The sequence below is a fragment of the Meriones unguiculatus genome, chromosome 6, assembly GCF_030254825.1.
Source record: "Meriones unguiculatus strain TT.TT164.6M chromosome 6, Bangor_MerUng_6.1, whole genome shotgun sequence".
Classification (NCBI taxonomy): Eukaryota; Metazoa; Chordata; class Mammalia; order Rodentia; family Muridae; genus Meriones; species Meriones unguiculatus.
In genome coordinates this window covers 42,843,216-42,866,089 of record NC_083354.1, presented here as the reverse complement: position 1 = coordinate 42,866,089, position 22,874 = coordinate 42,843,216, and the positions used below count along the sequence as shown (strand labels likewise).

Here is a 22,874-nt window from a genome sequence, read left to right as displayed (position 1 = left end):
GCTTGGCAGCAGATCAGAGCCAACACCTTTCGGACTCCTGGCTCCGCCCCCTCCATTCCCTCACCCCCTTCAAGGTCTGTTTAAGGTCAAGGCTGTTTAAGCACACATTTAACTCTTCCCAATGCCTCTGCCACCACGCTGAGATAGATGTCCCTCGGAGAGCGAATTACGAATTACGCCAAGTAGTTAAAACCACAACACAAAAACAGTCTTCTCAAATGACCTACTTTACCTTCTCTGGACGGTTCTCCTTCCACCACCCCAGCGCTAATCTGTTTCTTCTCCCAAAGCTGCCGTAATTAGTTCCTAATGGGTCTAGTCCTGGAAGCGGCTGTGCTGTGAAACACCCTCAGGCGTTTTTCGGTTAGCTCCAAACCTCCCATGGCTGCCGTCATTAAGCTAGAGGTCCCTGCTAGCTTCCTTTCTGGCTTTAGATCTCTGTAAGCTATTTTAATACTTAGAGCTCAGCTCTTTGGCCCAATCCCCACCCTGACCCTGAATTTCATATTTCAGGAAAATTCCTTCATATCTATGCTTCCTTGCAACAGTTCCTTTGGGACCATACTCAAAATGCTACTTAAGTCAAAGGCTTCCTTTTTTAAATTTTATCTGGCATTCCTACAGCCATTGGTTTACACCCTTTAATGACTCCTACCACACACTGTCTCCCACTGGAGTGGTTTGTGAATGTATGAAAGACCTTTTCTGTTTTGTTTTTTTTTTTTTTCTTTTTAAGATTTACTTCTTTATTCATATGTATGTGTGTCTGCTCCTCTCGGCAGGTGTCCATGGAGGCCAGAAGGGGGCATCAGATTCTCTGGAGCTGTAGTTGCAGGCAGTTGTGAGATGTCCGACCTGGGTGCCTGCTGGGAATCAGGGTCCTCTGGGTAAGCAAAAGTACTCTTTACTCTGGTCATCTTTCCACCCTTGTTTTGAGACAAGGTCTCATCAGCACTATAGGAGAGACACAGCCCAAGAACACGGGGCTTGGGATGTTCCCTTTCTCTCTGGGTTACTCCTCTGAGGTAAAGTGGAATCCCTGGCTATACATAGGGAACAATTTCAAGACAGCCCAGAGTAAGGCAAAGTTAATGAACTTGTTAAGGCTTCACAAAGATGGGCTGCAGAACTGGCTCAGTAGCTAACAGTTCTTGCAGAGACCTCCAGGGATGGTTCCCAGCACCCTATAGGCAGTTTTCAACCTGTGGATAGAGACCCTTTTGGCATTCTTTTAAAAAACTCTTTTATTTACATTTCTTGTACCTTTTTCTCCCTTACCTCACCCCAATCCCTCCCAACACCAGGTAGGTGAAAGAAAGAGTTAGTGGGAGAGGGAGCATAGTTCTCTTAGCTGATTCCTGCTTGTTAAGGTCATTGGGTTCCTTGGAGCCAGTCCAATCCTTGTTTCAGGAGATCTCCAACTTGTCTCACAAGAGCAAGCAGGAGCAGCAAGGAGGAAGCAGGGAAGGCCTTGTTCTCTCTTGGAGTCCCACTCTCTGGGCTCTGGCATTTATTCTCTCCAGAGTCCTCAGATTTAAACTATCTGCAGCTGGCAAAGAGCTCCTCTCAGAGCCCGAATGAGGCAAATAGTCTGCTGCTGTGGACCACCTGAATCAGTCCCCCACCGCACACCTGGGACCAAAGCCAAAACCACGTTTCTATCGGCACGTTCCCTCTGGATGTCATATATACCCTGCATATCAGATGTTTACATTATAATACATAACAGTAGTGCAATTACAGTTATGGAGTAGCAACAAAATAATCTTATGGTTGGGGGTCCCCACAACATGAGGAACTTTATTAAAAGGCTGCAGCATGAGGAAGGTTGAGAGCCCCTGCTCTACAGGATACACCGCCTCTGGCCTTGGAGGGCACCTGCATGCCTATAAACGTACGAAGGAGCACACACAAGCACCTAACGATAACTAAACACACATACTAAAATCTGCATTATAGCAGACTGTAGGAAGACAAGGGAATGGGGTTATTTTTGGAGGGCTGCTAGAAACTAAGGGCCTGAACATGCTTGCCTAGCCCTATACAGTTGCCTATACGAAACGGTCATATTTGCCTTATTGTTGTTTACAAATAGGATTTGCCTGAGAAGTGGAAACTCACCAGCTGCCTGGTCGCCTCCTTAATGGAGACTTACTTTTTCCTTCAGAAGAGCTGTGCTTTTTAAACCTGTGTAGGAGCCATTGGAGAAAAGTGTTCAGGACACGCAATCTCCCCCGACCCCACAGCCAGGGTTTCTTTGTGTAGCCTGGCTGTCCTGAACTCTCTCAGTAGATCATCATAAAGATCTGCCTGCCTCTGCCTTCAGAGTGCTGCGATTATGGCAAAGGCGATCACGGTCCAGCAGGACACTCAACCTTTGTTCCAGGAAAAAAATTAAAACGCCTGGACCTCATTCCTATCTCGGCTGCTATAGGCTTCACTAGTTGCTACTACCCTTGATACGGAGAGCTGGCAGGATTCTGGTGACAACTCTGTGTTTTGAGACGGGGTCTATTTCTGACAACCTTTTTTTTTTTTTTTTTTGCCAGGCGTGGTGGCGTATACATGTAATTCCAGCCCTCTGGAGGCAGAGGCAGACGGATTTAAGTTCGAGGGCGGCCTGGTTTACAAAGGGAGTTTCAGGACAGCCACGTACTAGAAAGCCTGTCTCAAGTAAGTTTCAGTACCGTGTTTTTGTAAGGGAGGGCGCGTGCCACAGCGCCTGTATCGGGAACAAAGGACAACTTCAAGGAGTTAAGTCTTCTTCTTTCGCTTTGACATGGGTTCAGGGGATCAAACCCAATCAACCACGGAGCCACCTCGCCGGCTGGCCCCCACCGGGCAGTCCAGTTCCCGCTGCGCCTGTGCACCCGGCTGCAGGGGCCGCCGAGGCAGTCAACGCAACCTCGCTTCTAGGCCGTCTCACCGAAAGCGGGCCGAGTGGAAACAAGAAAGGCAGGCGGCAGGTCCCTCGGACAGGGGTTTAGCATCCGGATGGCCCCGCAGGCCAGGATGGAGCGAGCGCCTGCGGGGTCGAGGGCCGGCCTGTCGTCAGCCCTCTGGAGAGTCGGGGGCCGTGGGCGTCGGGAGCCGCTCGCTCGCGGGTGGACGAGGCGGCCGCCGCCCGTCTGCTCGGGCTCCGGGGCACAGCGCGCTGGGGGCGGGGAGAAGAGGCGGAAGCGGACGGCGGCGCCGGGCGCGCGCACGTGCGTGGTTACGTGCGTGCGTGGGCGCGGCCCATATAGCACGCCGTGCGCTAGGCGGATGTCCGGGCCGGCCGGGCCGGGGCGGCGGACGAGATGGCGGAAGGCCGAGGCAGCCGTGAGCGACCGGATGTGGAGACCCAGAAGACGGAGCTCGGAGCCTTGATGGGGACCACGCTCCAGCGTGGGGCGCAGTGGTGAGCGTCCGGTGTGCCCTCCCGCCGCGCAGAGCCTCGGGCCGGGTCGCCAGCCCTCAGGCCCGACTCCTTGCCTCAGTTTTAGGTAGAGGCGGGCCGGGGGCGGTGCCTGGAGTCTCTCAGAGTAGCTTGACAGCCGCCGCAGATGAAAGAAACCCCGAGAGCAGCTAGGGGACAGCGCTGACAGGTCTGGGGTTTGTCTCGGCCCATTCAGATTCCCCAGGGGCCGGCGGGGACAGGGACATAGAATGTGGGAAAAGGGGGAGTGCTCGGGTCGGCGGGAGTGGGAAGGTGGGAGAGCGCTTAACCACCGAAGAGGTGAGCGCTTGATGGTGACCTTGCGGGGAGGTGTCAGTGCCTTACAGACCTCCGTTCCTGAACAATTAGAACCGGAGTAGCAATTTGTGGCTTACGGCGCTCAGGGGGTTGAGAGAAGATCAGAACTAGACACTTTGTAACTTGTAAACTGCGGGACAGAATTCAAGGCCAGGAGCTGAGTTAAGAGCCCAGGTTGTCACAAATCGGGAACAATTGTAGCAGTAGTTAGATCTAGCGGAGCTTGAATCTTGGAGCAAAGTAGAAGATCTAAAGTTCCAAGATTTTTGCCAGGTATGTTGGCATATGATGTACTGTTTTGCAGGGGCTGGAGGGTTGCTGCAGTTTTAGGGCCGGTCTCCTACACAGTGAGCAGAAACCCTCCAAAAAAAAAAAAGTTTAAGGTTTATTAGAGCAAATTAAATATGAGGCGTCTTACTAGATTGTTAACTAGGAGGGATAGTACTCCATCCAGTAGCGGAGAAATCTGGTGGTGCTCCTGTGTAGGAGTCAAAACTAGGGTAGGTTTTCCATTGCTTATGACTACCGTGAACATTGAAAAAGAGAATAGAAATCACGTGTTTGGGGGTGCAGTTTAGGTATTGTTTTATGATGTTTATATTGTGCTAGTGAAAGGCCAGAGGGACTTGAGAAATTATTCTGCAAAGGGATGAAAGTTAAAGAATATTCAGCTGGTTGTGAATGTACATGCCTGTTGTCTTAGCCCTGGAGGGGTGCGTTGCTGCCAAGTTTCAGGGTCAGCCTGACTGATAGAGTAAAGCCCTGTGTCCAAAAAAAAAAAAAATGCTGGTCGGGAATGTAATTAATAACATATACTAAGCATAATTTTACTTCTTAAATGATTGCTCATGGGCTGGAGAGACCACTTGGCAGTTAGGAACTCATTGTTCTTGCAAAGAACTTGAGTTTGAGTCCTAGCACCTGTGTCGGCTGGCTCACAGCTCTCTGTACTCAGGCTTTAGGGACATCGAGCTGCCCCGGCTTCCATGGGCACCTGTGCTCATACACATACCCAAGCGCATAATTAAAAATAAGATCCTGACCTGACAGTGGTGGCCCGTGCCTTTAGCCCCAGCACTCAGGAGCGTAGCGATCTCTTGAGTTCAAGGCAGCCTGAACAGATTGAGTTCCAGGACAGCCAGGGCTACACAGAGAAACCCTGTCTGGAAAAACAAAAAAGTGATTTAAGTGGGAATTACACATTATCTTGGTGAAAAGACCGTAAAAGACCTACCTACTTAAGGTAGGCATGTAGAGAAAAACAAAGAAGAGCTGCAAAACTGAAAACTTGGGCTTTTTTTTTTCCTATATTTTATATTAAACTGTTGTTTCTCTCTAGGTATCTTATTGACAGCCGGTGGTTCAAGCAGTGGAAGAAGTACGTGGGCTTTGACAGCTGGGACATGTACAATGTCGGGGAACATAACCTGTTTCCTGGACCAATTGACAACTCTGGACTCTTTTCAGGTGCAGTAGCCGAAATTTTCTCTGTGTTCACAGGGGCCATAGTCTGAGGCAGTATGTATCTGTACCATGGTGGACATCATGAACATGTGATTTCCGTGACGTGAAGAGATGGAAGTGTTTATTTACATCCATAGTACATCTTTGCAGATTGTTAGGGAGTGGCTAAGCACCTTTCCCCTAAATAACTACTTCTAACAAGAGCATGCTGTATGTCATTTGAATCTGTGGCCTAAATTAAATGCTCAGGAAGATAACTCGCTTTCTTGTTTGTTTTGAGGCAGGGTCTTGCTCTATAACTTGGATACGTAGCAAGTTTGTAGCCCGGAACTCTGTATGTACCCCACGTGAGTCTCGAACTTAGTCTTCCTGAGCGTCGGGGTTGCAGATGTGCAACATGACTGGTTGAAAGGAAAAATACATTTGTTTTCTCGTCTGTTGTTTGGGGGGGTGGAATTTGAGAGTCTCTCTGTACTGCCCGTGCAGGCCTCAGGACTGACGAGGTCCTGTTAAATGGCCTCCCAGAGCCTCTGGGATTACAGGTATGGACGTCACCTGCAGGGTACACGTCTCATGCCCACCCAACTCCTGAAGTGGATAGGTTTTAGGTTTTGTTTTGAAGACTGTGGTAGTCTAGTCAGGATACCTGTGAAGTAGAACACACTGAAGGTGTATTAAAGGTCAGCGGGCATGGCTGTACTGGCTGCGTTTGTCATAGAAATAGTGTAAGGAGAGGTGAAAGGTCAGTAGAGTTGTGACCTCTGACCTCCTCACTGCCTATTAAGTGTTGAATTTACAGTCCTCAAACTCCTTTTGCAGCATGATCACCTGATCTTCCCGACCCCATCTCTTAGGTACATAGGGTTAACAGATGTGTATTACCACCACTCTTGGCCCACCTTTTTTTTTTTTTTTCCTTTTTGTCTCTTATTTTCTTCTTGAGACAAGATCTTATGTAACCCAGCTGGTCTGGATCTCACAGGGCTCTGCCTGCTTCTACCTCATGAGTGCTACCTGTTCATGCTACCACACCTGGCTCCTCTTTACAAAAAAAATCAGCTGAATTGCACCTTCCTGGCTCTACTGGTCTGAGGAGAACAGTGACTTATGCCATCCTTAGAGTAGGTGTTGATAGACAGGCTTAGCAGGGAGTACCCCTTATAGCTAGCAGGTGATAAGTCTTCTTGGATTTTCTTCTCAGCGTGTTTCAGATATCTCTGTGATGGGTATAAAATGAATGTTTAACATGTTAAATATTGACTCTCCACTTCACACTGTAGTGTACATGTGAACCAAGAATTCTTAGGTGTTGGGGAGTGTAGCCTAGCGGTGGAGCACTTGGACTGACATACATGTAGCTTTGGGTTTGAGCCATTGCACTAGAGAACAGTAGTCAAACAGGGCTTAGGTGATGCTCAGAGACAAAAGTATCTGCCTAGGGTCTGCAAGGCCTTTGGTCTGATCCATAGAGCTGCAGACCAGAAGTCACTTAACTAAGAATGCTATGGGCATGGTGTGTTCGCATTTGACCCCAACACTTGAGAGGATGGGGCTGGAGAATTATCGAAAGTTCAGACTGCCTGGGCTGCAAGGAAGACATTATTTCAAAACACTTCCCCACTGTGATAAATAACCCTCTGGTGGTTCAGCCGCGCCTAGTGGTGCACACCTTTATGTCCAGCGCTCGGGAGACAGAGGCTGGTGGATAGTTCTGAGTTTGAGGCCAGGTTGGTCTACAGAGTGAGTTCCAGGACAACTAGGGCTCTGTTACACAGAGACACCTTGTCAAAACAACAACAACAACAAAAACCCAAACAAACAAACAAACAAAAAAACCCCAGTGGTTGAAAGTACTTGGCATATAGATCTGACAACCTGACTTCAATCCCAGGAATCCACAGAGTTGTCCTCTGACCTCCACCTATGCCTTATGGAATGAGCAACCCTCCTATTGCCCATATAATAAATAAGACTTAAACAACCTTAATACAAAAAGCCTAGTGTGTTAACTGAGAGTTTAGGGGTGTAGAACAACAGCAGATTGTTGGTCTAACATGCTTGATGTCCTAGGTCCACTCCCAGCCTCTTTTGAAAAAAATAAATCAGCACTCGCAGAAACCCTGAAAAACAAAAAAATATCGAATGACTCTCACTTAGTGAAAGAGAATTCTGTTGTCAAATCCTATCCCACTCCCACTTCAGTTTTTCCTGCTATGCTGGGAATTGAACTGAGAACTCAAGACATGGCTGATTGTTAAGAATGTACCCCACCCCCAACCCTCAGTGCCTCATTATTTGCCTTTTTAGTAAACGCTTCATATGTAGATGACGTGTGAGTTCATGCACTATCGATAGAAGTGTTATTGTAAGTATTCGTAATTCATAATCATTATTTTTTGTTCTAATTTGTTTTGTTGTGTTTTTGAGACAAAGTCTTCCTATGCAGTCTAGGCTGGCCTTGAACTCTATATGTAGCCCAAGATAGTCTCAGTCTGTCTGAGTGCTGTGTTGCCTGGCTTTTGGTTTTCTCTTTTCTTGGGGAGGTACTTGGAGGTTGAACTTACAGCTTTGCTTGTGAGGAAACCGCTCTGCCAGTGAGTTACGGCCAGAACTTATGCCTGCATTTTTGTTATTTTGTTTTTTGTTTGTTTGTTTTTTTGAGACAGGTATGTGTATCCTTGTTCGTCTGGAACTTGCTCTGTAAACCTAGCTGGCCTCAAACTCCTTGAGATCCACCTGTATCTGCTTCCCATGTGCTGAGATTGAAGTCATGTGCCACCATCACCCAGCTTGCAATGTTTTATTATTGTTTCTCTTTTAAAAAATACCAGTCCAGGCTTACAATTAGCCATATTATGTTAATTGTGAATCTAGAAGCATTTTAATTTATAAAATGTAAATTAAAAGTTTTCTTATTAGACAGGCAGTGGTGGTGAATACTTTAATCCCAGCACTCTGGAGGCAGAGGCAGGTGAGTCTGAGTTCAAGGTCAAGCCTGGCCTGCAGAGCAAGTTTAAGACAGACAAGGACACACACACACACACCCACCACACAAACCCTGTCTTGAAAAAAATAAAACAAAAATCATCCTTGGCTATGTAGGGATTAAAGGTCATCCTTGGCTATATAAGGATCAAGGTCACGCTAGACTGCTTGTGACCTTCTCCCCCCCCAAAAAAAAAAACAAAAATGAGAAATGGGGTAGTAGAGAGGGGGATCTGGGAGGAGTTGGGAAGGGGAAAGAATATGACTAAAATACAGTATATGAAGAACAATTTTTCATAAATAAAATTGTACATTATATAAATTATATCTCAATTTTTTTAGAGTTATTTTCATCCCCCTTAAGACAGAGTCTCACTGTGTAGCCTTGGCTGTTCTGGAGCTCCTATGTAGACTAGGCGGCTCCAAAATCACAGAATCCACCTTCTCTGCCTCTCAAGTGCTTGGATTAAAGGGGTGCACAGCCGTGTCCACCTTCAATAAATTTGACTTCAAATGAAAAAAAGAAATGAACAAAGAATGAACAAAGAGAGTTTTCTTTTCCCTCCATCCTTTCTTTTTTTTTTTTTTTTTTGTAGGCGGGGGGAATAGAGTCTGGCTGTTACTCAAGCTCTCCTTGAACTTCAGGGCTCAAACAGTTCTTCCTCAGCTTCCTGAGTAGCTGGAACCACAAGGATGAACCACTGACTCTATCTCACTTTTCTTTCTAATTATAGGCAAAATGCAAGTGCCTCAAGAAACATGACTAGGATAAGAGTGGTCAGGTCTGCTTTGTGTTACGACTAGTGACAGAAGTTTGGAATATTGTACTTGTTCCTATTGAATCTTTCCTTATGAAAAATACATAAGAATCTTGTAGAAAAAAAATAACAAAACACTTTTCTGGGGAAAGAAAAATGAGATGTGTGCCTGTTTCATTTTCAGATCCTGAGAGTCAGACCTTGAAGGAGCACTTAATTGATGAGCTGGACTATGTGTTGGTCCCAACCGAAGCCTGGAATAAGTTGATAAATTGGTATGGCTGTGTGGAAGGACAGCAGCCTATTGTCAGAAAAGTGAGTACACAGCTTGTTAGCCTGCTAGGTGTGTGTGTGTGTGTGTGTGGAGGGGGGTTCTCCTTGGTACCTGGACTTTGTTGATTTTTCTGTGGAGATGAATGTAGTTAAGTGGTTGAAAACAAGTAGTTGAGACTGTATTTTGTTTTTGAGGCAGGGTTTTCTGTATAACCCTGGCTGTCCTGGAAATTACTCTGTAGACCAAACTGGCCTCAAACTTGAGATCCTCCTGCTACTTTCTCCCAAGTGCTGAGATTAAAAATGTCACCAGCATGCTGGGCTTGAGACCTTGATTTTGTTTCCTGAGCCAGGATTTCTGTGTGGCCCAGGCTGGCCTTGTACTGGTTGTCATCTTTCTCTTGAGAATTCTGGAATTCTGTACTGAGAGACTATTTCTAGGTTGTTTCTAGTTCTCTCTAGGAGATGAAGTGTTTATGAGCACCTCAGGGTGTTAAGAGGCCTCTAGACGCCAGAGCTGCCTGGAGCTTAGGATGCCCGTTAGAACCCTTCAGCTGGGCCATGTGGATGTAAACTAATGTGTGCTGCTCTCTTTTTCCCAGCCCTGGGCATGGTCTAGGACTTCATATATGCTAAAAAGTGTCCTAGCACTGAGCTGTATCTCAAGCCTACTTTTCTTCTTTGAGACAGTGTCCTACTAAGTTATCCTGGCTAACCATTTCCCCTATGCTCGGGGGCCTGGCCCTACTCTTAAGTAGTCAAAAGTAGGTGTGTATGCACAGAGAAGATTAATTTCTCAAGGGCAGGCACACTCTGAGACAGAGACAGGGCTTAGTGCCTTTGGTGAACCAAACTCATGAGTCTAATACCATGTCCACTGCCTTATCTCAGGTGTTCCCTTTTCTTCCTGGAAAGGAATCACAGATGATATTTAGACAGTACGTAAATTTCTTACTTTTTTTTGAGTATGTGTTTTCCTTAGTAGGAGAGACTTTTTGTTTTTTGGTGTTTTTTTTTTTGTTTGTTTGTTTGTTTTTCAAGATAGGGTTTCTCTATGGCTGTCCTATAACTCTCTGTAGACCAGGCTGGCCTGGAACTCACAGAGATTTGCCTACCTCTGCTTCCCGAGTGCCTGGAAAGAGCTACATTTTTTTGTTTGTTTTTCAAGACAGGGTTTCTTGGGTTGGAGAGATGTCTCGGTGATTAAGAGCACTGTCTGCTCTTCCAAAGGTCATGAGTTCAATTCCTGGCAACCACGTGGTGGCTCACAACCATATCTATAAAGTGAACTGATTTCCTCTTCCGGCAGATGTACATGCAGATAGAACACTCATATACGTTAAATAAATAAAATTTAAAAGACAGGGTTTCTTTATGTAGTCTTGGCTGTCCTGGACTCACTTTGTATACCAGGCTGGCCTTGAACTCACAGAGATCCATCTACCTCTGCCTCCCTAAATTCTGGGATTACAGGCATGTGCCACTGCACCCAGCTAAGAGCTACGTATCACTTCCCACCCCACCAGAGAGGGTTTCTCTGTGTAGCCTTAGCTGTACTGGACTCCCTTTGTAGATTAGGCTGGTCTCGAACTCAAAGAGATCTACTTGCCTCTGCCTCCTCGAGTGCTAGGATTACAGGTGTGCACCACCAGGCCTGGCAAGAGCTGCATCCTTAAGGAGTCATTATTCAAGATCAAAACCACCACTACCACCAACCACCCTCTTTTTTTAAAAAAGACTTTCGTGTAGTCCAGAATGGCCTCAAGCTTATTATGTAGCTCAGGATGACCTTGAACTCCCGATCTTTCTGCCTCAATATTCCTAGAGTTGAGATTAGTCTTGTGTCTCCATGCATGGCTTCAGGATCATTTATTTATTGATTGATTGATTGATTGCTAGTTTTAAATGTTGGGGATGGTTAAGGGACAAAGAACATTGAAGCCTCCTTCAGAGGTCTACAAATGCTGTCATTTTAGTCACGTAAACATTCTGCTAAAGATTTTACATATATTTTTTATCCCTCTAATTTGATGAACCCTACAAGCACCAAAACAAGAGTTTTCTGTTAAAGCTGACCTTCTGAGACCTGCCTCTAGGGCTTGGGGTAGCCATACAGATCTTTCTCTGGGTCTGTGAAGGTGTGCTTGATTCTTCATTACAGGGGGAAAATTGTAACTCCTGGGTCCTATGCTGATGAATTAAATCTACTTTCTAAAAACAAAGAAAAATTTGTTCTTAGACCAAATGTGGGAATGCATGCCTTTAAATCTAGCACTTGGAAGACAAAGGCAGAATTCTTTGAGTTCCAGGCCAGCCTGGTGTTCAAACTGAGTTTTAAGACAGCCAAGGTTACATAGTGAGATCTTGTCTCAAAAACAATTCCTGAAGGAAACTTTCTTGATAGGTTTTAGCCTTCTGTGCTGAGCCATGTTGCCATCAAGACTGTCCAGGTGTCGAGCAGTGGCTCCTTCACCCTTGCCTCTTGCTTACAGGTTGTGGAGCATGGCCTATTTGTCAAGCACTGCAAAGTGGAGGTGTATTTGTTGGAACTGAAGCTCTGTGAGAACAGTGACCCCACCAATTTGCTAAGTTGCCATTTTAGCAAAGCAGACACCATTGGTAAGTAGCTGGCCAGGGCTCTGGGTTCTCTCACTGGAAAGAGAGTATAGGCTACTGTAAATGAGGGGAGGGAAGTTCTTTTTTTTTTTTTTTTAAAGATTTATTTATTTTTTATATGGCATTCTGCCTGCACATCAGATCTCATTATAGATGGTTATGAGCCACCATGTGGTTGCTGGGAATTGAACTCAGGACCTCTGGAAGAACAGCCAGTGTTCTCAACCTCTGAGCCATCTCTCTAGCCCGGGAGGGAAGTTCTTAACACTTGTTACCAGACTGTGGTTGTCAGTGCTGACTTGGAAGTCTTTTTCTGAAGAACCAGACCTGCGAACTGTGTTCAATAGAACAGGACTCGGGCAAGCATGATGGCGAGAAAAGTAGCTCAAGCAGGCATGAAGTCAATATGTAGCCGTGGATAACATCCTGTTTTTACCTCCTAAGTGCCAGGTTATATGATACTAGGGATTATACTCATAGTCTCAGAACAGAAACCAACCAAGCCAATAAAACAAACAGCCTCTACTCCTTGAGTTGGACATGGTGGCTAATGCCTGTAATCCCAGCACTTGGAGTGCAGAGACATGAGGATTTTGGAGGAATTTGAGGCCAGTATGGTCTTCCCTGTTTCAAAGGGGGAGGCGAGGAAGGCAAGCTTGGGATATGGTTCAATAGTTAAGTGCCTGCTGTACAGGCATGAGGACCTGAGTTCGGATCCTAGCACCTATGTGTGGTATGTACCTTTAACCTTCTTACTTGGGAATGTGAGATAAGCAGGTAGATCCCTGAAACTCATTCGTCAGCAACTCCAGTTAAATCACTTAGCTTTTAGATTCAGAGGGAGATCCTGTCTCAAATAAAAGATAAGAAGTGATGCAAAGATACCTAAAGATGACCTTTGGTCCCCACAAACACACACATCCACACATACACTTGTGTATATACCCACACTACCAGTCATATACCACACACAGAAAATACAACAGTCTGGAGAGATGGCTCAACAATTAAGAGCACTGGATATTTTTCCAGAGAATTTGGATTAGATTTTCAGCATCCACCGTCCTAGTTACTGCTTGGTTCCTATGAAGAGACACCATGACCAAGGCAGCGCTTAGAAAAGAAAGCATTTCATTGGGGCCTTGCTTACAGTTTAGAGGATTAGTCCATGATCATCATGGCAGGAAACAGACAGGCATGGTGCTGGAACAGTAGCTGAGTTTTACATACCGATCTGCAGCGGCAGGCAGGCAGAGAGAGAGAATAAGCAACACTGGGTCTAGTGTGGGCTTTTGAAACCACCTAGTGATACACCTTCTCTAACAGGCCATACCTTCTAATCCTTTCCAAATAGTTCCACTAACTGGGGACCAAGCATTTAAGCATGTGAACCTATGGGAGCCATTTTCATTGAAACCACCACATCAGCTTTTTTTTTTTTTTTTTTTTTGTTCTTTCATGTGCATTAGTGTGAAGGTGTCAGGCCCCTTGGAATTGGCATTACAGACAGTTGTAAGCTACCATTTGGGTGCTGGGAACTGAAACAGGTCCTCTGGAAGAGCAGATGGTGCTCTTAACCACTGAGCCTCCACATCAACCCTCTTTAACCTCGGTCCCACAGAGGGACACCCTCCGCTAGCCTCTGAGGGCACCAAACACACATGGTGTACACGCATACTTGTAGGCAAAAAAGCACATACACATAAAGATCAGTTAATTAAAAAGAAAGCTCACCACAGTCTGGGGGTTGGGATGAGGTTTTTTGGTTTTGGTGGAGCTAGGCATCAGTCTCAAGACCCTTTACTAATGCTGAGCAAACACTCTACCACTAACCCATATCCTCAGGCTACTTTAACACCCTCTTTTGAGATGAAGCCCTCTGAGTAGCCCAGATGCCCTCAAACTCATGATCCATCTGTATCAGTGTCTCCACTGCTAAACTGCAGGCTGTGTTACCACACCTGGCTTAGCGCTCACTTTTTTTCATAAAATTTTTAATTAAAATTTAATTACCTCACTTCCCTTTTCCTCTCCGTACTCCAGCCTCTCCTGTGTTCCCTTCCTTAAATCTTTCCTGTGTCCTCTCCCACTTTCTCTAAAATTGATGAAATGAACTCAGAAGGCTGTATCTATATATCTTTGTGTGTGTCTAACGAAATAAAGATCTTGGACCTAGCTTTTCTTTTCTTTTCTTTTTTTTCTTAGACAGGGTTTCTCTATATAGCCTTGGCTGTCCTGGACTCACTATATAGACCAGGCCATTCTGGAACCCAGAGATCCTCCTGTTTCTTGCTTCCACAGTGCTGGGATTAAACGAGAGCACCACCGCCACCCGGCATTTGTTTTTCAAAACAGAATTTTTGTAGCCTGTGTAGCCCTGGCCATCCTGGAACTTGCTCTGTAGATCAGGCTGGTCTCGAACTACCTGCCTTTGTGCTGGGATTAAAGATATGCAATACCACCACCCAGCTTTGAGTTTTCTGACTTCTTATGTTGCTTTTCATTCTCTCTCTCTCTTTTTATTTTTTTTCTTATTTTTGGTATGTGTTCCTACCAAAGCTCAGGTTGACCTAAAACATTCTAGTAGCTTTGCACTTTATTGGAACCCTACACCTCAGGTTCCCAAGTGCTGGGATTGTAGGCAGGAGCCACTACATCCGAGTTCTATGTTACTGCAGTGTGCTGCTGCTTCCAAGGAGGTCTCTGAATGATGATTGCCTCAGGAGCACGCACAAGTTAAGGTCTGTGAGCAAAACTGCTCTAAATCTTCCATGAACATTTGAAGGAATGTGAAGATTGGTTTGCCTCAGCTATCTTTGTTTGGAGAGAGCCTTGAGTAATGATGATTTTCCCTGTTCCTAGCAACCATCGAGAAGGAAATGAGGAAGCTCTTCAACATCCCTGCAGAGCGGGAAACACGGCTTTGGAACAAATACATGAGCAACACCTATGAGCAGTTGAGCAAGCTAGACAACACTATCCAGGATGCTGGGCTGTACCAGGGTCAGGTAGGAGGGCCCAGGCCATGCCCAGACAGGCAGCTCTAGCCAGGGCGCGTGTGACCCAGTCCTCTGGCCATAAGCATGTCAGGGGTAAGGTGTGTTGTGCTGTGCTTATTTGGTTTCCCCTTTCACTCAGGTGCTAGTAATTGAGCCCCAAAATGAAGATGGCACATGGCCCAGGCAGACTGTACCATCAAAGTAAGTGAACCTTCTCTCTGCGCACCTGACTCACAGCTGCAGGGAAAGGGGAAGAGGGACGGGTTTCTTTGAATCAGATGGAAAATTGGTGCTTCACCCAAGTCACATAGTGTTTGAAGTGCCAGCCTTTAAGCAGTGTGCTTGACAGTTGTGTAAGAGATGCCTGTCAGGGTCTCAACCAAGGACAGGAGGGAGAGGAAGAGAAGTGATCAGATCTGATTTTGCTACTTTGCCAAAAGTGGCAGTTTTTCTTAAGCTCCTTTACTTCTCTGTAGTTTAGAGGCTTTGAGAAAGAAAAAAGAGTGTATGGTGAGGGCTTGTCTGGCTTAAAGGTGATGGTGGCTGGCTCGCACTCACTTCTGTCTTGTGGCCTGCTATGGATTTCTGCTCAGCCACTAAACTTGGACTCCAAGCACAGTTACCTCAGGAGACATTCCTGTGGCTATGGAAGTGTGCACAGCCTTAGAAAGTTACAGATGAACGTGATTGCTCTATGCACGGTGTAGTGCAGGGAATAGCATTACTGTTTCCTGACCTGATGACAAAGAAAGAGCCAGGTGTGGTGGAGCATGCCTGTAATCCAAGCCTATGAGAGCATCTTAGCAGGTAGAGGTAGGAGGAGGAGTTCAAGGACATTCTCAAATAGTAGTGCTGAAGGCTAGTCTGGTGTGTGGGAGACTGCATCTGCAAAAGCAAACCTGAGGCTAGGGTGATGGCTCAGCAGGTAAGCTGCTTGTCATGCAAGTATGAAGACCAGAGTTCACATTCCCAGAACCCACACCTGTGTTGGAGGAGTGTTCTAGGCTGCCCATAATCCTAGTGCACAGGAAATGGAAATGGAGTCTCTGGAGCAAGCTGACTAGCCAGTTTAGCCAAAAGAGTGAACTTTAGTTCATTGAGGTGCTCTTCACCTTATGTTGAGGTAAAGAGCAATCAAGAAGACATCTAACATGAACCTCAGCTTCCATATGTACAAACACACACATATGTTTCTACACAAACACTCATACATATACACCATATATGCATATCCTTAAAAGAAAGTTGAAAAAAATATAAATTACCCTGTTGTCACAAAATGCCTTATCACAAGAACGTATTAACATGTTGTATAGGTGTGATTACATTAACCGAAATCGGGAGCCTCTTGAGGTGGACCCATTGTAATCACAAGGTTCCCGTAAGTGATGTGGAAGGAAGGCTGGACAGTCATGGTAGGTGTGAGAGAGTCAAAGCAGTGGAACTTGAGAAGAGCTTTACTGGCTTTGAGCCGAGAAATGCGGAGAGCCTCCAGGAGAAACTAAAATCTCTGCAAAGGACACTTTGACTTCAACTCAGGGCTCCTTTGGATCTTTAAAATTATTTTATGGGTGTAAGCACTTTGCTTGTATGTAGGTCTGTGTATTATGTGTGTGCCTGGTGCCTGTGGATGCTAGAAGTGAGTGTTGGATTCCCTGGACAGGAGTTACAGGTGGTTGTGATCACTATATGGATGTTGGGGACCTGAGTCCTCTGCAAGAGAAACAAGCACTCTTACTCATTTCTCTGAGCCATTTCTTCAGCTCCTCCTTTAGACTTTACTTCAGTAATTTTGTGATAATCCATTTGTGTTGTCTTGAAGCCCCTGAGTTAGTAGAAATGTGTGACAGCAGCAGGGAAACAAATCGAAAAATTCAAACTAGGTAGCTCTCACTTCTTAACTAGAAGTGCCACAGAACACAGAGAAAGTAAACCCCCAAACTGTGAACCGTCTGGGGGCAGTGTTTCTTAACCTTTGGGTCGCAATCCCTTTTGGGGTCAGATGACCCTTTCACAGTGGTCACCATGTAAGACAATCAGAAAACATGGGTATTTACATTACATTATGATTCATAACAGTAGCAAATTAAAGTTATGAAGTAGCAAGGAAAACAGTTTTGTGTTGTGGGGGGGAGGACACCATAGCATGAGGAACTGTACTAAAAGCTTGTATTAGGAAGGTTGAGAACCACTGCTCTAGGGAAAACATTCCAGGTGGCTGGCTCCTGGCCTGTGAGGTACAGTTGGTAACCCAGCCTCGGCCTTGCACCGCTTTGTCTTCTTAGCTCTGCTTCTCCCTGTCTGGCCCATACTCTGAGACCGAAGAATTTCTACTAAGGGAGATGGCTTTTGGAAAATAGCAGTGCCCCCTTGAGATTCCATGGAGGCCTAAGTCTCTTGGTAAGGTGTGATTGGTCGAGAGTGAGCATAGACTGGAATTCCTGAGGCACATTCCTTTTCTTGATCTCCAGTGCAGTGTCAGACACTGTTGAACATGGGAGTACAGCCAATCTGTTGGGTCAGGAAATGAGATCAGTGTGTCCACTGATTTATAAGCAATATAGACAGAACTAAGAGAGAATGTTCTAGTCCTAGAATTTAGGATGGGGCAGATTTAACCTGGTCCTTGAGAGAGTGTGTGTCTCTTCATGTGTGTAAATGCAGGCACACACGTGCTAGAGGATGCTTGTGAGGGTCAGAGGTCAATGTCAAATGTCAGTCCCTGCCTTCCACCTAGTTTGAGACAGAATTCTCTTGCTGTTTGCTGCTGCCTGCTCCAGCATAGCTGACCTGAGCCTGGCACATAAGCTTCTAGCAGCTCTCCTGTTCCCACTTCACAGCTCCTGGAGTAGAAAGACAGGGCTTCTGCATGTTACATAACTGAGAATGAGAATGCTTCTTCCCTCTCTTTTTCCTCTTTCAATGTAGACTAGACTGTCCTCAAGCTTTCTGAGTTCTGGGGGTCCAGGTATGAGCTGTGAGGTACACCTAAGAATATATATTTATTGAGAAGAGACCTAAGGCAATGAATAGGGCCTGTACTTTCCAAAAAGTCAGTGGTGTTGTTTTTCCTTCTCTCTCCCAGATCAAGCACTGCATCTAGCAGAAATTTTACTACCTCTCCAAAAACATCCGCAAGTCCCTATTCCTCAGTGTCTGCCTCTTTCATTGCAAATGGTGATAGCACTAACACTTCTGGGATGCACAGTTCCGGTGTCAGCAGGGGGTAAGAACAGGCCCTTTTACTTTGCTTCCCTTCCCTCTGAGTCCTTTCTCAGGAGTACCTGGACTCTCATCTGTGGCTAAAATAAAGCTTGTGGGATTAGAGCTTCCTGTGAGAACGCGCTGCATGTGATTTTTCACTCCATTTGCTACCTGCAGTAAAGCATGCCTCCTACTTCTGACTCGTCACTTGTCCTTTTGTTGTCTGGTGTTTTCTCCATTTGAAGCCATTGATAATCTTGAGGGCAGGGTGGCTGGTGTAGGGAGATCACAACTTTTGTGAAGGGATGGGCTGGTCAAATGGCAGCTATAAGGGGACTGTTCTCAGTTCTGACAAAACCCTGCTTCTCCTCTCCGTGCATGCTAGGAACATGTGGCACTAAACATAGGGTAGAAGAGAGTGAGCAGAGGGAGAGTGGATGAACACTAAGGTCCAGTCAAGGCTGGCGTGGCCTAGAGGATGGTGGCACATGCAAGCTCTTGATCTTGGTACCTAAAATACTCCTTCCTGAGATCATCTGATAGTTAGCCTTCTAGAATGATATAAAATTAGTCACCAAAATCTAAAAGAAGAAAATTCAAATAGCATTTCTCCCTTTAAGGCTATACTTAAGGTTATACTCCCTTTAAGGTTATACTCCCTTTAAGGCTAACATGTCAAGTAAAGGCAGAGGGGGAGGCCTGGAGGACCAGATGAGGTAGGGAACATTGACAAGGTGAGATTACGACCAGATGCACGTTCTGGAGGCCCAAGCAGAACTCCGAAAGTCATCCTAAGGCCATATGTACAGCGCTTGCTTTCATTGCTGATGTGGGTTATGTTTTTCAGTGGATCTGGCTTCTCTGCTTCATATAATTGCCAGGAGCCCCCATCACCTCATATACAGCCTGGCCTCTGTGGACTTGGAAACCTAGGGAACACCTGCTTCATGAACTCGGCTTTGCAGGTAGAGGGGAGAGTTGCCAACTAAATAAAACTCTGGGTCTTTTTTTGTTGTTTTGGAATTTTTGCTTTGTTCTTTGTTTTTGTTTTGTTTGTTTTTTGAGACAGGGCTTCTCTGTGTAGCCAGAGCTGTCCTGGACCTGCTTTGTAGACCAAGTTGGGCTCAAACTCACAGTGATCCATCTGCCTCTGCCTCTGCCTCCTTGAGCACTGGGATTAAAGGCGTGTGCCACCATGCCCGGCTCTGGTATGGTTCTATATATCTGCAATCCTAGTACTTGGAAGGTTGTGGCAGGGGGATTGCCAAGAGTTTGAAACCAGTCTTGTCTAAGAGTATGAAACAAAAAGAACTTGGTTTGTCTTTTGTGTCTTCATGCTGTCTGGAAGGGCTGTAAGCGCTGGTTGTGTTCTGTTTCAGTGCCTGAGCAACACTGCTCCGCTGACCGAGTACTTTCTCAAAGATGAGTATGAGGCCGAGATCAACAGAGACAACCCTCTGGGGATGAAAGGGGAGATTGCAGAGGCCTATGCAGAGCTCATCAAGCAGATGTGGTCTGGAAGGGATACTCACGTGGCGCCACGAATGTTCAAAGTAGGTTGAGATATATTACCTTTTTTTCTCAAAAGAAAAGATTGGTTTTTTACATTTGTGTGTGTGCGTGCGCACACACACTTACATGCACTTGTGTACAGGTATACCACAAGTGTACAGGTCAGAGGACAACTTGCAGGAATTAGTTCTCTCTACCATGTAGATCAGGCTTGGAGGCAAGCATCATCTGCTGAGCCTTCTTCTTAAACTCCCTTGTCTGTTTTTGAGGGGAGTGGCTTCATAGTATACTAAGGCATCCTGCTTGCATTTTGAAATTCAGGTAGACTGTAAGGGGCCCGCAAGATAGCTCAATAAGTAAAGGCAAGCCTAATGACTGAAGTGCAGTCCCTGGAACCCATGTTAAAGTAAAATGAAATAATCAACTCTACAGAGTTGTTCTCTGACCTCTGTCTTATCCTGTACTGTGGCACTCAAAACTCATACTAAAAGAAAAAAAGTATGCCAGATAGTGGTGCTGCACCCTTTTTTTTTTTTTTTAAGATTTATTTATGTATACAGTGTTCTGCCTGCATGTACATGTACACTTCAGAAGAGGGTGCCAGGTCTCATTATAGATGGTTATGAGCCACCATGTGGTTGCTGGGAATTGAACACAGAACCTTTGGACGTGCAACCAGTGCTCTTAACCTCTAAGCCAGCTCTCCAGCCCTGGTGGTACACACCTTTAACCCCAAACTCAGGAGGTAGAGGCAGGCGGATCACTATGAGTTCGAGGCCAGCCTGGTATACAGAGTGTGTTCCAGGACAGCCTAGGGTTGTATAGAGAGACCCTGTCTGGAAAACCAAACTAACAAACAGAAGGTACATTCTCAGCCTTGAGGTTCATCAGACTCTCCTTTTACTCAGTGGGATAGTGGGTTTCTTTTGGGGGGGATGTTTTGGGAAGTTTTTGGTTGGTATGGTTTTGGTTTTTTTTTTTTGTTTGTTTGTTCTTTTTGTTTTTTTTTTGGTTTGTTTGTTTTTTTCAATTTTTTGAGACAAGGTCTTACTCTGTAGCCCTAGGTATTGTGGAACTCACTCTACAGAGCAGGCTGTCCTCAAACTCCTAGAGATCCAGCTGCCTTTGCTTCCCAAGTGCTGGGATTAAAGATGTGTGCCACCAGGCCTGTCTCAGTATTGTGGTTTTTGTTTGCTTTCTTTTTCAAGACAGGGTTTCTCTGTGTAGCCCTGATTGTCCTGGAACTCACTTTGTAGACCAGGCTGGCCTCAAACGTACAGAGAGCCACTTGCCTCTGCCTTCTAAGTCCTGGGATTAAAGGTGTGAACCGTTAGACCTGGCCTAGTACTGCGTTTTAGACTAGACTATAAAAATTTAGCTTTAACTATTAGAGTGATATGAATGTCATTCCTAAGTGATTTGATCTGGAATTCTGTATACCTGTGCTCTCATTAGGACCTCAAAAGTCAGGGATAGATTCATATTTTCAGATGTAATGTAGGTAATATGAAAGGCAATTCTGTTGTGTTTTCTTTTGTTTAAGACAGGGTTTCTCTTTATAAATAACCTTGGCTGTCCTGGTTTTGAACTCAGAGATCCACCTGCCTCTGCCTCCGAGTGCTGGGATTAAAGGCACGTGCTACCACTGCCCAGAAAGGCAATTCTTATTCTTTTCCCTCAGTGAGGAAATTTCAAATGGTTGGTTAATATCGAAGACTCTCTTTCATCTTCTTGGTCATATTAATCCCTGAGAAATACAAGTAAATAACTGTATAATAAATCATAAAAAACCACTAGAATTAGATGGCAGCACACTGTGTTCATTCCAGTACAGACAATTTACAAATCGCATTTTGGGGTAGTATAGTGCTTTTTTACTGATGGACACAGTTGATGTGTGCACTGTCTGGTAGTAGCCATTAGCCCAGGTGCTACTGAGCACTTGTAATGTGGTTAGCATGATCAAGAATCTGAACTCAGAGGGCTGGAGAAATGGCTTAGCAGTTAAGAGAACTGGCTGTTCCGGATTTGATTCCCAGCAGTTCCATGGTGGCTCACAACCATTTGTAACTCCAGTTCCAGGGATTCCAAAGCTGTATTTGGCCCTCCATTGGGTACCTCATAGGCACATGGTACAAAACCAAGCATACAGGCAAAACATCCATAGACAGAAAGTAATGATTTTACCAGAGAGTCTCAACTGTATATTGTGATAACTTTTTCCTTGGTGTTACGGACGAGACAGGACTTTGCACATGCTGATTAAGTGTAGTTGAGCTCTACTGAAGCTCCTGCATTTATTTTCAGCCTCTTTAAATGTAAATAACCTCTCGATTAGTGGCTAAAGTATTAGACAGCACAGATACAGAACAGTGCTTACACTCAGGTTTTAGGCTGTCTCTGGGAAGCATATTACAAGAGGCTCTGGCCGTCCCTGGAGTTTCTGGTTGGGTCTGAGTGGGGCCTTAGCATTCGTTCTGAGAAGCTCCCAGGAGCTGCTGCTGCTGACTGGGAACTACATTTCAAGGATGGTGGTGAGAGCATTAGAGTCAGATCTAGGGATGTGGGGGCTGTTTTGTGTAGGACTCCCATATTTGATGCAGATATTGTTTCTAAATTCTATAATTTAACACTGAACCACAAAAGGACATTGAAGTGGGGTGCATATCACTACTTGGATATATCAACTGGGAATGCCTCCCTTCCCTCTGTTAGGATAATGACCTGATTTCAGGCCTGTGTTTTTGTTGGCCCTCCGACCTGAGCTGTTTCTCTGGTGGGCCCATTGGCCTCAGTGTGGTTCTTGAGTTAGTTGAATTGTCTTCGCCCAGGGGAGGGTTCTTATGTTCCAGCTGACTGTAAAGCTATTGTTGTGAGCAGGGCCCCTTCTGGCATTACTTGTTCACTCTTTTCCTTCTGTACTATTTTTTTTATATCTCCTGATGGAGTTGCTTTTGTTGTAGACACAAGTGGGACGTTTTGCCCCTCAGTTCTCTGGCTATCAACAACAAGACTCTCAGGAGCTGTTAGCCTTTATTCTAGACGGATTGCATGAAGACCTGAACCGAGTAAAGAAGAAGCCCTACCTGGAGCCAAAGGATGCCAACGGGCGGCCAGATGCGGTATGATATTGAAGCTGTCTGCACAGTATCCCAAAGAGACTTCCTTCTATTGGCAGCATGGGAACAGTCTTCTGGTGTTGGGGTTAGTGCCAGGGCCCTGGTTGCCTCTTATTGTTACTCATGACAGGGATGCATTCCTAGTCAGAAGGGAGCTGACTCTAGTTGCCTGCCTTTCTCGCCCAGTGCTCCAGATCAACCCCCCCCA

The 22,874-nt window shown here is 45.6% G+C and overlaps 1 protein-coding gene across 3 annotated transcripts in view; it reads left to right on the top strand.

The window, feature by feature from the left end:
- The first annotated feature begins 3,271 nt into the window (after positions 1-3,271).
- Usp4 (ubiquitin specific peptidase 4) overlaps positions 3,272-22,874 on the top strand; it is a 42,191-nt gene continuing 22,588 nt past the window's right edge. Inside the window, exons 1-10 of one of the 3 annotated variants that reach the window (XM_021662781.2) lie at positions 3,272-3,400; positions 5,076-5,203; positions 9,128-9,258; positions 11,709-11,835; positions 14,695-14,840; positions 14,971-15,032; positions 17,917-18,057; positions 18,883-19,000; positions 19,415-19,588; positions 22,511-22,669. In XM_021662781.2, the coding sequence (XP_021518456.1) occupies positions 3,300-3,400; positions 5,076-5,203; positions 9,128-9,258; positions 11,709-11,835; positions 14,695-14,840; positions 14,971-15,032; positions 17,917-18,057; positions 18,883-19,000; positions 19,415-19,588; positions 22,511-22,669 (1,287 nt within the window). In that variant the 5' untranslated portion in view covers positions 3,272-3,299. Of the gene's footprint in view, positions 3,401-3,447; positions 3,588-5,075; positions 5,204-9,127; positions 9,259-11,708; positions 11,836-14,694; positions 14,841-14,970; positions 15,033-17,916; positions 18,058-18,882; positions 19,001-19,414; positions 19,589-22,510; positions 22,670-22,874 lie in introns of those variants that run through there. The other 2 variants (XM_060385264.1, XM_021662795.2) reach the window with 2 other exon arrangements.